The 15,770-nt window shown below is 40.3% G+C and overlaps 1 protein-coding gene across 2 annotated transcripts in view; it reads right to left on the bottom strand.

Annotated features, from left to right (window-relative positions):
- Positions 1 to 2,307: 2,307 nt before the first annotated feature.
- The window catches only part of PPARGC1A (peroxisome proliferator-activated receptor gamma, coactivator 1 alpha), a 66,905-nt gene continuing 53,442 nt past the window's right edge, over positions 2,308 to 15,770 (bottom strand). For both annotated transcript variants that reach the window (XM_009324061.1, XM_009324062.1), the window contains 3 exons: positions 8,106 to 8,227; positions 7,600 to 7,751; positions 2,308 to 4,676 (listed from right to left, as the gene is read on the bottom strand). In XM_009324061.1, the coding sequence (XP_009322336.1) occupies positions 4,573 to 4,676; positions 7,600 to 7,751; positions 8,106 to 8,227 (378 nt within the window). In that variant the 3' untranslated portion in view covers positions 2,308 to 4,572. The remainder of the gene's footprint in view (positions 4,677 to 7,599; positions 7,752 to 8,105; positions 8,228 to 15,770) is intronic.

The following is a 15,770-nucleotide window of genomic DNA, read 5'->3' as shown; positions in this document are numbered from 1 at the left end:
TCCTCTCTACCCAAAGACCACAACCAGGCTGCCCACCAGCTGCATAGGCTGCCCTGCACTGCTCCTCGCATCATGCCTCGGGTACCTTCTGAGGCACACATCCAGACGCGAAGACTCAGTCATACAGTGTTGTGCTGTTAACCCCCAGAGAAGGCTGTTCACACAATGGGATAGGCCTACAGCTGTACGTTGGCCACCTGTGAATGAACCCTGGGCAAACCAAAGAAAAGCAATTCCTTCCCCTTTTTATGTGCATGTAAAGGAGGGGGTTGTGAATACCCTTTGCCAGCCCCTCGCCTAGCTGTTGCCTGCCCAGTGGCAATGCCGGTGTGGAAGCCCGCCAAGCTGCACCCTGTACTGTCTGGGAAGGATTCAGAAAACCCATGCTTGTCCAGCCACCTACCTGTCTGATCCTCCTAGCCTGCCTGCTGAGACAGAGGCTGGTGAAGGACTCTCATGACGGTGCTTTTTCCTAGTACAGGTATTTATCATCTCAGGGTGGAAGATACCAACAATTTTGGACTTGTTGGTCCCTACTACCTGCACAACTTGGATCCAAGCATGGCCACGTAGGAAAGCCCTTACATTCCCCACCCCCTCCTAACTTGAGCTGGCAACTCTTAGAACTCCACTGAGCATTTTTCAAAAGTTTTCCTACAAGGTTTATGTCGGTCCTTCAACAGCCTTGGGTACTCATGGCAGAAAGGCAGATAGCACCTTTCTACCACTAAATATATTAAAACTAGTGGTTCTGCCCCCTGCCCCAAGTGCAGTAACGGAGGTGTGATCTGGACTTCTATCTGAAATCAATTATGACCATTAGAAAGAGTAACAGAAAACCCAGCACACAACCAGTTGGGGGGTGAAAAACCTGTCACTTGTGATAAAAAAGAGAAACAGAAATGGATTTGAAACATTCGTTTCCCTTTATTTGCTCAGTGAGGCCAATGTGTACTGCACATTAAAAAAAAAAAAAATCACAGGAATTTTCATACAATGAATTAAACCACAGAAGTACATGTAGAATTGGCAGGTGGAAAATAGCCCAGCTTGGGCTTAACTAATATCTCGCTTTCCCTGTTCAGCATAGTCCAACCAATAGCTTTACATGTTCACCTACTGTACAAATCTTACAGTAGCTCCATCAGGTCAGTGGTTCACATTATTGAAAATGTCTGTCACATAGGTACAAATTTAGAATCATCACATTATATTACATGGCTATTCTAGGTCATTTATAGATCAGATCTTATACTACAGTGATTGAAGTTCTCATTACAGCCATCAAAAAGGACACATAATCATTACCTACTGTAAGCTTACATCGAAAGGGATGAGAAGAAGGTGGAGTTGTTTTCTTTTTTTTCAACTGACCCAAGTATTATACTCCAGAGGCACAAACTTTTGTCTCAGTGCTGCTTTTGGTGATGGCGGCCCAACTGCTTTTCAGAGTAGTTTAGCACAGGTATTTTTCTTCCATTTTAGGCTCCCTCTGTTTGGATCATTTTACGTTCTGTAGGAATTACTTTGTTACAGCTCTAGGAAAGACCATAGTTTCTAAGTACCAGTTCTGTTACCTGTATTGCGGATGTGGTACTTACCACAGCATGAAAGCAACGGTACAATCTTCATCTAAAAGACACACAGAACTACGCTGCAATTTGCCTCCGGTGACAATGTGGTACATGTGCTAATTTGAAATGTTCTTGGGGGAGAAAAAAAGAAAAGGAAACACTGAGTTTATATTTGGTGGGTTACCTACTACAGTGTCTACAAAGGATACAAGTACCTTTATTCAGCAATCCTAGCTCTATTAATTTCATATGTAATTTGTAAATCCACAGAGGAAAGCCATCTTCAAGATGAGAATGTTTGCCAGGCCAGTGAAAAAAAAAATTGACTCGTGTCATTATGCCTGCTTGGCGAAAAATAAATAATCCCCCCTCCAAACCCCACACCAATTTATTCATGTCAGCAATCTAGGGCAAAAGAGAATGTACTTAAAATTTAACCACAGAAATTTAAAGGCAAACTGGTAATGCATCTGGTCCTTGAACACACAATATGATATACTAAATATTGATTTCTTAAAAATAATTTATTGCTTTTAATATTTTTTTTTACAACAGAAGATACTCAAAATCCAGAAAGGAAAATTGTAAACTTTTAGTTTGGCATTCACACAAAGTTAAAATACCTGCATTTTTAAGCTACAGAGCAACAACAAGAATTATGCAGATTAAAGAATGTTACAGTCGTAACACAGAACCTCTGAAAAAGTTCTTTTCTTTTTTTTTTATTGCTATCTATCTACTGAGAAATAAGAAGCCAAAAAATCAAGCAAGCCTCCGACAGGACAGACAGTGGAATCTCTCAGAACACAATATGCTGGTGATAAAATGAATGCAGCCATCAAAATCAACTGCACTGGCATGGGGGTGGAATCGGTTTTCTAAGACTGGGAGTGGGAAAGGAGATTAAATAGTTAGGTGCACCATACCTTTAAGAGGAGTCATGAATGCCAAACAGTAATAGAATACCAAATCTATACATTCGCAAGCAAATTCCAAACTTTGCTGATTCAGTCTAGAGACTCCGAGTTCAGATGAAATTCTGATGCTCAGAATAGCAGTAGTTTACTCTTGTGGTTTTTTTTTTTCCTGAAGTTTCTATTTAATTTAGCAGAAGCAATGTCATCAGCAACAATGTCATGGGCACATCTGAGGCCATGCTAGTGCATAGTAAAAAAAGAAAAAAACCCAAACAACCCACTGCTTCTGCAAAAGCTGAATTTCCAAACGAAGCACTTACTCCAAACTGACAACCGTCATGCATCCTAGGTATAAAATTTCCACTGGCCTTTTAATTATTTTAGTCATCTCATAATTTATAATAAATAGGATAATTGTAACTGATAAATATGTCTCTTTAGTAAACAAAGGAATGAAGGATCGGTATTTATACAGGATGCATAACTGTAAAAAATATAGATAAATACCATCATTAAACTCTGCCAATGAAAAGATTACTGGCTTCAAGAACAGTGTTTAGACACAGAATTACTGTAAAAATCATACTGTACTTAGTACCTCAGCGTATTTTTATCAAATTAAAATCACAAAAATTAAAACAAAATAGCATTTTAAAAAGATTTTTAACCTCTAGTTCCAAAACTACTGTTGATACATAAAATAAAAACATTTCTTAATGATTACCCATTTGAGAGACTTTACATAAAATTATGGTATCTCCTAGAAAAATTTAGATGAGAAAATTTCATTCCCCTAACAAATTCAGTGTATAAAACTGCAAAAGAAAATCAAGCAATGAGAAAAATGTGGAAAAATACTGCAGAAGTGGTTAATACCTTTGGGGCTAGGATAATTCTGGACAAAATTCTTATATAAGCTCACCAAAGAAGGGATGAATGTGTGTAAAGCATTTTTGCACTCAGACACGCGCGCGCACACATATACACACACACCCTCACCCACACGCTTTTCTCTCTTTTTTTACAATCAAATATATATAAGCATAAGTTCAGCTTTCTACATATGTTAGTGTACAATAATTGTTTCACCTCATATAATTACATTTGAGTATTCTTGATTAAGAAAAATTCAGCGGTTTTTGAAAAGAAGGCTGCATTTACAGTGCATAGCTGTAACAAAAAAGAACATCGTCATACAGTATGTACATAAATAAAAATACTCCATTTAACATTTGTAAATACTCAACTACTTTAGAGAATGTAGCAAATAAACTATCTGTGCACACACCCAGATAGTTATATCCAACTCTCATTAATAATGTAACACCACATCCGCTCATTAGAATAAATCGCTGAACAAGCTGCACATTTGACCATTAACAAGGCTTTGAAAATTTTGCTGTGGAAGATCAACGTTGTAGACATTTACATGGGTGTCAGAATTAAAAGATGAAACTTCAAAATGTTAGGGAAGCTTGAGCCTTTCATTTTCTCTTCTGCAAGGACTACAAAAAAAACCCGGAAAAAAAAAAACCCAAAGAAAAGAAAAATCTTAAAACAAAGCTAAAACAGATTGTAGGCTTCTGGGACCTGTGGTTTCTTCTGGATTGTCATATTATCACTGTGGTGTGAGAAGCAGCTTCATTTAAAAAAAAAAAAAATGCAGTGTCTGATTCCCAGACATCAGCAGCCATAGTTCTCAAATTTTTTTTTCTGTTTTTGTTCTTTTTTTGTTAAAATGCAATATGTACAGATTTTGCAGTTCATCGTTGTACGCGTATCTCTGTGGAACTGCTGCCATGTCTCGTGGTTTGCATTGAACTCGCAAGGAATGCCCGGCTCCCCCGCCACCGATCACCCGCGAAAGCAAAGCTGACACCCATGGACACACATGTGCTTACTGGACAGCCATTCTGCCTCTCCACTCGTCGAGCAGCTGTGTTCATGTAAACCATGGTTTTGAACAGAGAGTGTAAAGTAGGAGAAATTCCTAAGTATGACTTTTTAATTGTCCATTATTGAAGGACGTGATGTCCGTGAGGTATTCGCCATCCCTCCGTTTTCCTCAGGTGTGATGCATGTTACCTACGCAGGCTCCGCTGTGCCTCTTTAAGTAAACTATCAAAATCCATGGAGTCATACTTGCTTTTAGTGGAAGCAGGATCAAAATCATCTGAGTTTGAATCTGAAACCCAAAGGATGCAAGTTTAGGTAAGAAGCAAGAACCACTAGCGAGTACTTATATTATTTTCTCTGTACAATGGTACGAACTGCAGAAACAATCCACTTACAACCACAACTTTATGGGATGACAAAAGCCCAGAAACGGTCATCAGAGAAGCTTTACGTATGGACAGAGCTTTCTGGTAAGAAGCAGGACTTAACAAAAGCAGTACACATCATCAGCAGTGGGGGAGAACCATAAATTGCATGTACATATAGAGCAGGTAAACTCAAAACAGTTTCTCCAAGGACTTGAGCACCGACACACTGCTATGCAGAGGTCTCAAAGGAGTCCAGATAATCTTGACAGATGCTTTACCCAAAACTCCACCATCATTTTGCAGCGGTTGTTTTGCAACATGCAATATCCAAGACTTACTTCTCCTGAGAAAGGTAACAGGGGGATGATTCTGCAGAAAGCCAGGGCAGCCTGTGGGCAGCGCGCAGGGGACACCGTGCTTCTGCCTGCCCTGCCTCGGGGTCTTGTACAAGTCACTGCACCTCCCTGAATCTGTTTTTGCTTCCACTCTGATTTTTTTTTTCAGAGTGTGAGCAATTCAGGGCAGGGCCTCTGCACTGCCATACAAGCAATCTTAGGTGGGCTCCTCAGCTTTTTGCGGCATACATGTAAGTCATAGCAGCAATAATGGTCCAGCTCCTGTGGCCTGCAATACCTGCTCCAGCTTTGCCAGTTGCTCCGACACAGACCTCAGTCTGTTCCTAGCACAGAGGAGGGATTGTATGTTTGTGGCCATACAGCTCCAGTACAGCAATTATTGACATGGCTGCAAGCACTGAATTTCCTTTTGGAGTCATCCCTGCTTAACACTGACTCTCCCCAGTTCCTGTGTCACAGCTCCTTTGTGAGAGTGCCCTTTTCTTGCCATTTCTTGTGTTGAATTAATCAGAACTCCCCATCTACCACTATAAGACACACTGTGCATTAAATGTTCATTACAAGTTCTGTTAAGACAATATCTTCTCACAGAGGAGAGGTGTTAAACTTCTGACTACTATTTTCAAGTGTTTTCTTTCTTCTGTACTCAACCCAAGGCTGATTAATTCTCTCTGTCCTTGTACTAGCTCATGAATTTTAAAGTTCATCCTGCCATTTCCTTATGTAGCTCTATCAGATACTCTGCAAAATACAGGGAATGCAGTCTGAAGTACAGAAGCTCAAGCTGTCAGCAGGACAAAGTGAAAATACTCTGCTCACAGATACTCTGGGAGTCCTACTCAGTATGGAGAGACCTGCCAGGGAATACTCCCAGTGATGAATAATGTTCAAGAAGGTTCCCTTCAGACAACTTATTTTAAACCCCAGATTTTCTGAGATACAGAGACAACCCTGGCTTCCACTGCTGAAGATAAGTCAAATCAAGTCAAGACTTCAATCTGTTTTTACTGTTTTTATCAGCCTACACTTCGACAAATGCCTTGCTACCTTTTATATTTTCAACATCAACACTATATCTCTTCAGCAGTCAATTGCCTTTTCTTAGCTTTACATTATCTGTTTAGCCACTGAAGGGAATTAAAGCATATTCATTGTGAACAATGCATATCATCTTTATCATTTATTCCAAAAAGACATCAATTGGTTAGAAAAAACATATCTGTATTCACTTCCTGCATTGTACAAAGCTGAGGGCAGCACATACAAGATTTCATTAGCACTGTGTTACAGGGTTATGAGAGATTTTAATGACTGTGGTCATTTATTCATAAAAACCCCACAATATCTGATTAATATAGATTCAATGGCAAAATGTCCCTTGCTATGTTATTCAGAAAAGAGTATCTCCCATACCTTTACACTATTTATACAGGTATTAGGAAAGGTTTAACCTTTAATGAATACTTTACATTTTAAAAGGTAATTAAATAAGAGGTGAGTTTATAATATATTATAATATTATAGAGGATGTTTTGGTAGTCTGCATGGTTGGTCTCTTTATGCATATACCTAATATCAGTATTCGTGCTGTAAGACTTTGAATATCTCCAAACATCCTTGAAGGGGAAGCATCACACCCCGACCCAGGGCATAGGATAGAACCATACATTTTTGCCCAGACAGGACTAGGACAGACCCAGATGTGTTATTGCAGCCAGTGTGCACACTTGGGACTGGAGTTATCACAGCATACTGGGGTCTGGAGTCTGGTATGCATCCTGCCCCACATTAGTGGGACACCAAGAGATTTGCTAAGCTCTCCACAGGCTGGAGCCTCTTACATCATGACTGGAAGTCCCTGCAAGGAGACACCTTCATACATAGATGCTTATGCACGATTTGAGAACCACCAGTTGAGATCTGTGGCCTTTGCTATACTAAGGGTCAGATTTGGTCACAAGCCCTTCTAGCTTTCAAACCTGAGAAACTATGAATTGTGTTTAAGGAGTGTCTCTGGCAAGTCCTACACATCTACAGCACAACTCATGGCAAAGTAAGAATCATAATGAATTTTGGGGGTGAGGCATCTACTTTGTTCTCTGTTTATCGCTCATATAAATAAATCAGGTATTAGAACCAAGCAGTCATAGCATAGCAATGAATAGTAAAGCATGCAGGAGGTTTCTGTGGTGCTATCATTTCAATATGGAAATGTATTATTGAATATCAGGCACTTATTTTTGATAATGATGGAAATGGGCTTTAAAAGAATTTTCATAGTCTGAAATATCTGAAAGAAGCCAGCTCAGATTAGAGCTCAGATTAGTAGACTTTTAAACTTCTTTCAGCAAGTGAAAACCACTTCCTTTAACCTCCCCCAACCATTTAAATAATATAAGCAGCAAACAAAAAAGAAGCAAACCCTAAATTGTCCTGAGTTACAAGGTTCCAGTTATGTACTTTAATTCACATAGAGCAAAATGCCTACCTAGGTCTGCATAGTTAGACTTGCAAAATTGCTTGCATCCACAGAAGTACAGCTCAAAGTCAGGTTCATTTGACCTGCGTAAAGTACATCCATTTTCAAGAGCAGCAAAGGCGTCACAAGTATAGCGGTAGGTGATGAAACCATAGCTGTCTCTGCAATTGAAAAACACAGTTGTGAACAAAAGCTGAAAAGAGTTAACGCACATTAGTGTAACCCCTTCCTGAAAGCAAGAACTTGCAGGAGACCCAGCAGTGGAAATGCCAGAAGTACTGCATCCATTTATCAGCATGATTGTCCTGTCATGCAGCTAAATACTTATTTCTGGGACAGGAAATCTCAACTAGCAAGATTAATAAATAAGGATGAAAGAAAATAAATAAGGTTTTGAACTCAGCATGTCATCTGTCACAGCACTTACATTGGTAACTCCCATACCAGTAATCTTACTGCCATAATTTTTTACATATGGCAGCTCCCCAACAGGAAGTAATCTCGAAAGTTCTTACCCATCATCCCGCAAATTTACTGTGCACTCCTCAATTTCACCAAAAACTTCAAACCGGTCCCTCAGTTCTGTTCGGGTTGTGTCAGGTCTGATTTTACCCAGATAAATCACACGACGTTCTTCCTGTTGAGAAACAGCAACAGGGAAGGCATAGTTTTAACAAATGTGTAATAGAGATGAACCTATACATATATGCATGCAAACACACACACATGGATGTGCAGAGGATGCATAATTATAGTAATAGTCTCTTGTGGAAGACCTACTGCATCTTGCTCATAAGTGAAATAGTTCTCTCCTGGAAAGCATCTAAGGTATTTAAATGACACTACATTTGTCAGGTGGTGTGCTCCTGGAAGGTTTCACTGCTTGTTGTCAATGTTCTGCTATACACTGACAGACGGCTCCCTTTGTATCCTACTGCACCGTCTTCCCTTCCACCCGTTCTACCACTTCCCTTCCAAGACTGTAAACTCTTCCAAACCAGGAGCTCCCTTTCTCTTGCTATCTATACAATACTGGGCAAACCCCATCTTAGTTGTGGAGTAGTATAAAGTAACACAATAATTGCATAAATGTACCATAGACATAACGAAATGTATTACAAACATAACATTCTAAACTCAGATGACTCAATAGCTGATTCGTCCTGCATTCAGCTGTTCCACCATAATCCATACCTTAAAACAGAGGGACAACTGTTAGGGGTCCAGAAGATGACTTTTGTTAAAATAAATATTTCTGGGGGAAAGGCAGGACAATAAAATATATCCTGTCGTCACCATTGCCTTTTGGTTTCTTTGGAAAAAAAACCTGACTGAAGTCCCTGGTTTTTACAGGCTAGGGTGTCATTTGCATGTTCCTTTGACACTTGGAGCAAAGCATCAAAGAGACATTTAAAACAATCGAGTCATGGTCATATCCTTCCTTCCTTACTGGAAATGCTCAGCAGAATGACAGAAGGACTAGGAAACCCTGTGAGAGTCACTTTATGAATTTTTTGATGAACACTTTACTCAGGGTAGAGCCATTTAGTGAGCTGCAAGCAAAGCAAAAGGCAAAAAGAGATCTTCAAAACACTGACCTTAAGATAATCAGGGCGAAGAAGCACCAGCTACACATGGCTTGGGTGCTCAGCCTTCCTGTCTCAGATTGCCTCTGGCCTGAAGAACCTTGGCACTACCGGCCCTACTGCTCATCCCTTACACACCCGCACCTTTGTCCCATAAATCGAACCACCACCACCACATTCTCAGCTGGTGTAAATCTGTCAGTCAGTGGAGCAATGTCAGTTTAAACCATCAGCTTTGGCACCTGAGACTTGCTCAGAATTTAGGTGCCAAATGCTGAAGGAGCTATACTGACTGCTGAGAATTCATGACTACTGTAACCTGGAGGTGCCTAAAGGCTAATGGCACCTCAACTATGCAATGCAAAAGGCTCTAGGGACCTAAATATAGACTAAACACCCTAGCCTGAAGAGACAGGTAGCTTTTAGTGTTACAATTCAGATACAGCACAAAATGTATATCTTTTCCATGAGTCCCCACAGAGGCATAAAGCACTAGTCATTCCTGGACCATGGACAGTAGCATTGAGAGCAGACCAAAACACATGTAGAAACAGAAATGATCCTGATGCCTCTTCTTCACTTGTTTGAGCACTCGTTTGATATAAAGGGACCATCAGAACTCTTAGTTATGGGGGCCCAAAATACTGGCTCCCTGTTCCCAAGAGAGCACTCTGCTCCCAGGAACTGTTTAATGCAAAATAAATAAACAATTCCTGCAGCAGGAAGCTGAAAGTAATATATCTGCCTCGCAACAGAAACTCCTTCTCACTAGCACACTCAGTCAAGTATTTTCGCTGACTTTCTTCCTGGCCTCACAAATCTCAGGGGCTCAGATCCAGTTAATCTCAGCTCCTGAGAAATGAAAGTGAGTTTAAAGCTCCAGAAAACAGAGATCTAAGAACCAAATGCTACTACGCAAAAACCCCACCCACTAAAGTATGGCACAAAAACCAACCACTGGAACACCTGGGTCCTTTATAGCTCCCTGGTCAGCCCAGCAGAGTCCCTGGTTGCTCTACCAAAGTATGTATATGCTCTCCTTAATCAATGGGATCAGGTAAGTATCTCATTTAGATGCTTGAAACTACTGCCTATGTAAGGAACCAAGGTGACTGCCTTGGTAGTCCTCTATAACCCTGCTGGGACAGATACTTTCATTTTTAAATGTTATGCCTTCCAAAAGCTGCCTTTGTTCTCTGCCATAGCAGTGCAGTTTGGAGAAGCTAGCATGGCTAAAAGAAGGACAAGTGTGCTCATGGGCAGCCATAAATTTAGGGAAGAGGGGTACTTTACAGACAGCTGCTGCTTTTTATCTCTGCCTCTTACTGTGTCCCAGCCAAGAGCCCTGACCTTCCTGACAGAGGAGTTTGGGTAGGGCTTCTGTGAACTAGGGACTGTAGAGTGCAAGCAACAGAAATCTGCATTTCTTCCATTTTCCCCATTCTAATTCTGCTTACTTTCAGTATGGTTGGGTGCCATAAACTCCAAAAACAGGAAAATCTGCATATGCACAGTAATTACTTTTTCAGACTGTTTTACCAAATCAAGGATTTAAGCGCACCGAGACACTTGATAAGAAACAATTCCATTGATACTTGCTATTGAACCTAAATGACTGACCAGATGGAGCAGAACATAACATAGCAGACTGTCTAATATACTTTAGCTGAGATAATACATCTCGACTGAAAAAACATAATGTTTTGTTCACTGACATGGAGATTGTTATATTACAGTGTGATGGAAATAACTATTGCATGCTCTTCCATAAGTCTGTGTGCATGCCTGTGCAATTTTTCCTTCTTCTATCCCTCTAATAACCTCTAATATCCCTTTAAGACAACTGCAATAAAACAAAACTGAACAATTAAAAAAAAAGCCTGTTAAACTATCATTAAGGGAATAAGTTAAACCTGCAAAATTAAGGAAATTCAAATTTAAAGCTGAAATGCACCATATGTCCTCCAGTGTGCACACATGAGGAGATGTGTTCAAGTATTTTTTTTAAGCAGAGTGCCATGATGGTATAAGATACTGGAGAACACAGGATTCATACAGCATTGTCTTTGTCTTGGTTAACTTTGGTTTATTTAAAGCAACTATGAAGAATGTATTTGTATTCACAGAGACACCTGCCTTTTATTCCCATTAATAATAAGAGCTATACAAACCCAACAAGATTACAACATACCTCTAAATGTTAAAGACCTTTATTTTACAATGTTACATGCATAAGTCCACATGTGCATATTATATATGCTTTTTACTGCACTTGTTAGAGGAGATGATATATGACTTGGAAACCTAGAGAATGGCAGAGAAAAGCTTTTGCTTTCAATTTAATGTGGGCAGAGGGAACCTGCAGGAAACTCCAGAAGATACTGTTCATATTTCCCTCCCAAAAGTGCAGATGGTTTATTTAGCATCATAAGCTTTAAGTGTAGTTCATTGCTTTGCCAGGTAAAAAAAGGAAGAAAGAAGAGTCTGGCCAACTCCCTCAGGCCCAATATGTCTGTCTTCTTTCAGTTTATCTAAAGCTCCTTCTTCATAATCTTGCTCTTTCTTCCTTGCAGTAAAAACAGTTGAATACGCAGATGTGGCAGAAAATCTCAGACTGAAAAGCAGTCAAGTCTCAAATGAAAATACTAAAGCGTTAGAATGCCAAAACTTGAGAAAACAGGACCAGAATATACCTTACACATCTAAGGGTCAATAAAGGGACCACTCATCCTGCAAAATGCTCACTGATGCTCAGGATCTTTTTGTCTTGCAAAGGCTTCCTCCTTTTGTTTTCCCTTCCTCCTTCTTAATCCTTTATTTCATAAGGAACTAAAGCGCAGACCGTTACATGTATTAGTTTTCATATGTTTTTTGTACTAGGCTTCTTCACCCAACACTTGTTTGCTTTGGCTGCCCATGGTGCTGCTAAGCAGGGTCTGTGGGAACTGAAGGCAGCCACTCCAGAGGTAATACCGCATAGTGGTGCTGTCCCTGTTCTCCCTACCACTTTTTGTCTGCACATCTGTGGTGCATACCTAGTTCTCCAAGAGCCAGGTAATGCTTTATGTGAAGCTGAGAGATGAAATCCAGGGGCATTTTAAAGCTGGGGTCTGCCATGGGCTTGTCAAAGGCTCTGCTGCTTCCTCCAGCACAGGCGGCTGACTGGGTACAAGCCCCGTGCCCGTGTTGCCTTCCATGCCAAGTGACTTCTCTCCACTTCCAGTAGAAAGCCATGAAGACTTTTATCCTTAGAGTTGGAGGCCAAATACCATTTTGAAAGTGCAATGTTGGACAGAGTTTAAAAAATAGAAATGTTATGGATGGAAAAAGCCATTAAAGCTTAAGATTCTGACGTAATAATAATAAGAAAAATGTTCTTTAGATTCTGTATTAAAGAAGAATAAGTATGACCTGTGGGCAAGTATGAATGGCAAAAGGAAGAATCACAAAAACTGGAAAAAAAAGAAAGAACATTGCACAAAATTGTCAAGTGCTGCTGTGTGGCTAACTGAGGACTGAAAGAATTCAGCCACACTCCATGATGACTGCTAGAAAAATAATGATGGACCAGTAAACCTCAAGGTTTAGGTAATCCGTTTGATACATTTTCAGCAACTTATACAGCAAAGTTAGAGTGCCTGGGATCAAGGCCATCAAGATGAGCAATGACAAAAAAAATCCAAACTAAATATACAACATACATTGGATCCTTCATTAGTGGAAATGCACTCCATTATAGGCTGACTCTGGTTTTAGACTTTAGAGAAGCCATGCACTCATTTATGAAACCACCTTTCTCCTGCCTTCCTGTTGTAGAGCAATTTATTTTCTTTGAAACTGTGTGTTTCTTTCCGCTGCAGCGGCCTCACAGTGCGTTTATCTTCTTACGTCTGTAAGCTCTCTGGGACAGGGACTCTTGATACTTGTCTCATGGAGGCTGTCAGCACTTAGAAATAAAAAGTAGTAATGATAGTAGTAATTTTCTACTCAGGTATAAAAGTTGATTTTGTTACACCTCCTGGCAGCAGCCACCGCACGCAGTAAATGAGCTGCAGGGAGGATGTGACGGTAAGTCAGTGTCGTGGCCAGAGCGGCAGAGTAGCAGAGATCCAGAACACCAGGCTGCTCATCAGACAGTTTAACCTCCCAGCCCTGGTGCACCATGTCAATGGGGAACCACGAGCTGGTGATTCCAGAATTGAAATGTGCTAACTGTATTTCTGACACCAGGCCTTGGAAAGTATTTGCCGCACGGTCTAACGAGTTGCTGGAGTAAAAGCCCGCATAACTCAGAAATCTCCTGGTGTGTATCAGAAGAAAAAAGGGGTCCTCAGTCTTCTTGGCAAATCACTGTGATCTGCCTTGGTTGGGGGTTGGATCCCAGTTTCTACAAAGCCCTAAGTAGACTGTCCTGTCCTGCAGTTGCTCCTCAAGTTTCATGATGAATGTGTGTCCACTGTGATCTGGTTAGCATTATAAAGTTAAGTAAGTCTTGGTGGCAGACCATCCTTATGTTCAATGAGGACCGCATTCTAAAACAAAATGGGGACCCAGTGAAAGAAATCAAGTCAAGATCAAACTAAACTATGCTAACATTTGCTCAGTTAGCAAAGGCATCACAATCAAAAGTATAAATAAATGAACGAATGAATGACAAAAATATTTTTCTTACTCTCTAACTGGAAAACATCTCGTGGGCTCAGCCCATATTTTTCAAGTGTGACTGCTCAAAATTAAGACCCCAATCCACAAAAAAGGCACTGAATCTCCAGTAACTGGAGAGGGGAAAAGAAGAAAAGGGAGAGGAGAAGAATACCACAGCACCTTTTGAAGTCAAGCCACCTGTATATAGCTGTAAGCCTAGAGAGGAATTCAGGAATCCATACAGGGCAATGCTAGTCCAGGCTTCTAGCTGATCTGAAGCTAGTGTAGCGAAGGTGGTGTGTGCAAGACTGATGGGGCAGCCATTTAAACATGCCTCCGCCACATAGCATGAGCACAGGCTTCTATAACAAGCCTCCTCAGCATTCCGCCAATATGTCTTCACGTCTGCCAAAATACAAGCTGCCTGCACAATCAGAGGGCATTGCTGCACATATGGTTTTGACAGATTAAAATATGTGAAATCTTTTCTCATTTCTTTTTCCTAGGTTTCTCACTCTTGTCACATGGAGACTAATTCTAGATATTGAACCAATAATACCTGATGGCTTTTAGCTCAGTCGTAACTTCTGTTCCCTTTCCACTGTGCATCCTTTCTACAACCAACTCCTGAGATCATAGCACGGTGCTTCTCATGAAGAAAAGCCACCTGTCCCGTGTAACACCTGAGGCGTTAGTACTGCCCAATCTTTGGGCCACTCTTTTAACAGTATCTGGAGGTATGTGGCCATGAATCAGTTCTGGCAGCATGAGAATGGGCTGAAAGAAAAAAAATCCCCAATGCAGAGAGCGAAGAAATCTAAATTTATGGGACTGTAGAAAGAGTTCAAGGAAAGAGAAAGGAGATTCTTGTGGCTGAACAATAAATGAGTTGAGTCCCTCAAGAAAGAAAGAAAAGAGTAATACAGAAGGGACCCATAAGCCAAGAGGAGTAAGAAAAGGAGCAGAGAATGCTAGAAATAACACAAATTTTATTACTGACTTCATGGGATCAGGGCTTCCCTTTCTCTGCTGTCCCCTGACCCCTACTTATTTGCACAGGGAATAAACTGGTATGATTCCATACAGATTTTTGAAGTAAAAGTGCTGATAGACTTTGGATAAAGAAGTTAATAGAATTTCATCTACATCTCCTGCAGCTCTTACACAGGTGACTGGATTTTAAGTTTTTGCCATGTTCTGTTTATTGATATTTATTTTTTAGTTCTGATTTATTTATGTTTATTAATAAATGATTTCATTAATGAAATTAGTTGTCATAACAATGCTCACTTTAGAAAGAAAATAAATTCCACCTTGGTTTTGAAACGTCTAAAATTTTTAACATAGGAAGTTATGATGCAGCGTATCTGGAGCTTTTTAAGTTTCTTTTCTTTCTTTTTTCCTTTTCTTTTGATTAGCTACTTGCCAAATATTTGCTTGTTTTAAACTAAAGCAAATTTTCTACCTCCTCAGCAGGATTCATGTTTATTTATACTGGTAAGGTACAGTAATTGAGAAGTAGCAAGATACACCCATGACAGAGGTCTACTTGAATCTCTAATTTGTGTTAGATCTAAGAAAGAACAGCCAGTGTAAGTTATGATTGCTGGAAAGTAGTGTTCATCTCTAAGCAGATGGAAGCCAGATATTTTAAAACTAACTGCAACAACTGACTTAAATATAGCCTTGTCTGAAGCCAAGCAAAATCATTCCATTGCCTTCACTGAGTTTCAGATCAGCACAGCAGAGCATGTTACAGCTCTAAATCTCATGCTCTACAAAATCATAGAATCAAAGAATCATTAAGGTTGGAAGAGACCTCCAAGATCATCGAGTCCAACCGTCAACCCAACACCACCATGCCCACTAAACCATGTCCCTAAGCGCCTCATCTACCCGTCTTTTAAATACTTCCAGGGATGGTGACTCAACCACTTCCCTGGGCAGCCT

The sequence above is a fragment of the Pygoscelis adeliae genome, unplaced genomic scaffold (assembly GCF_000699105.1).
Source record: "Pygoscelis adeliae isolate BGI_AS28 unplaced genomic scaffold, ASM69910v1 Scaffold24, whole genome shotgun sequence".
Classification (NCBI taxonomy): Eukaryota; Metazoa; Chordata; class Aves; order Sphenisciformes; family Spheniscidae; genus Pygoscelis; species Pygoscelis adeliae.
Note: the sequence above shows the minus strand (reverse complement) of the source record. Positions and strands in the feature narration are given on the sequence as shown.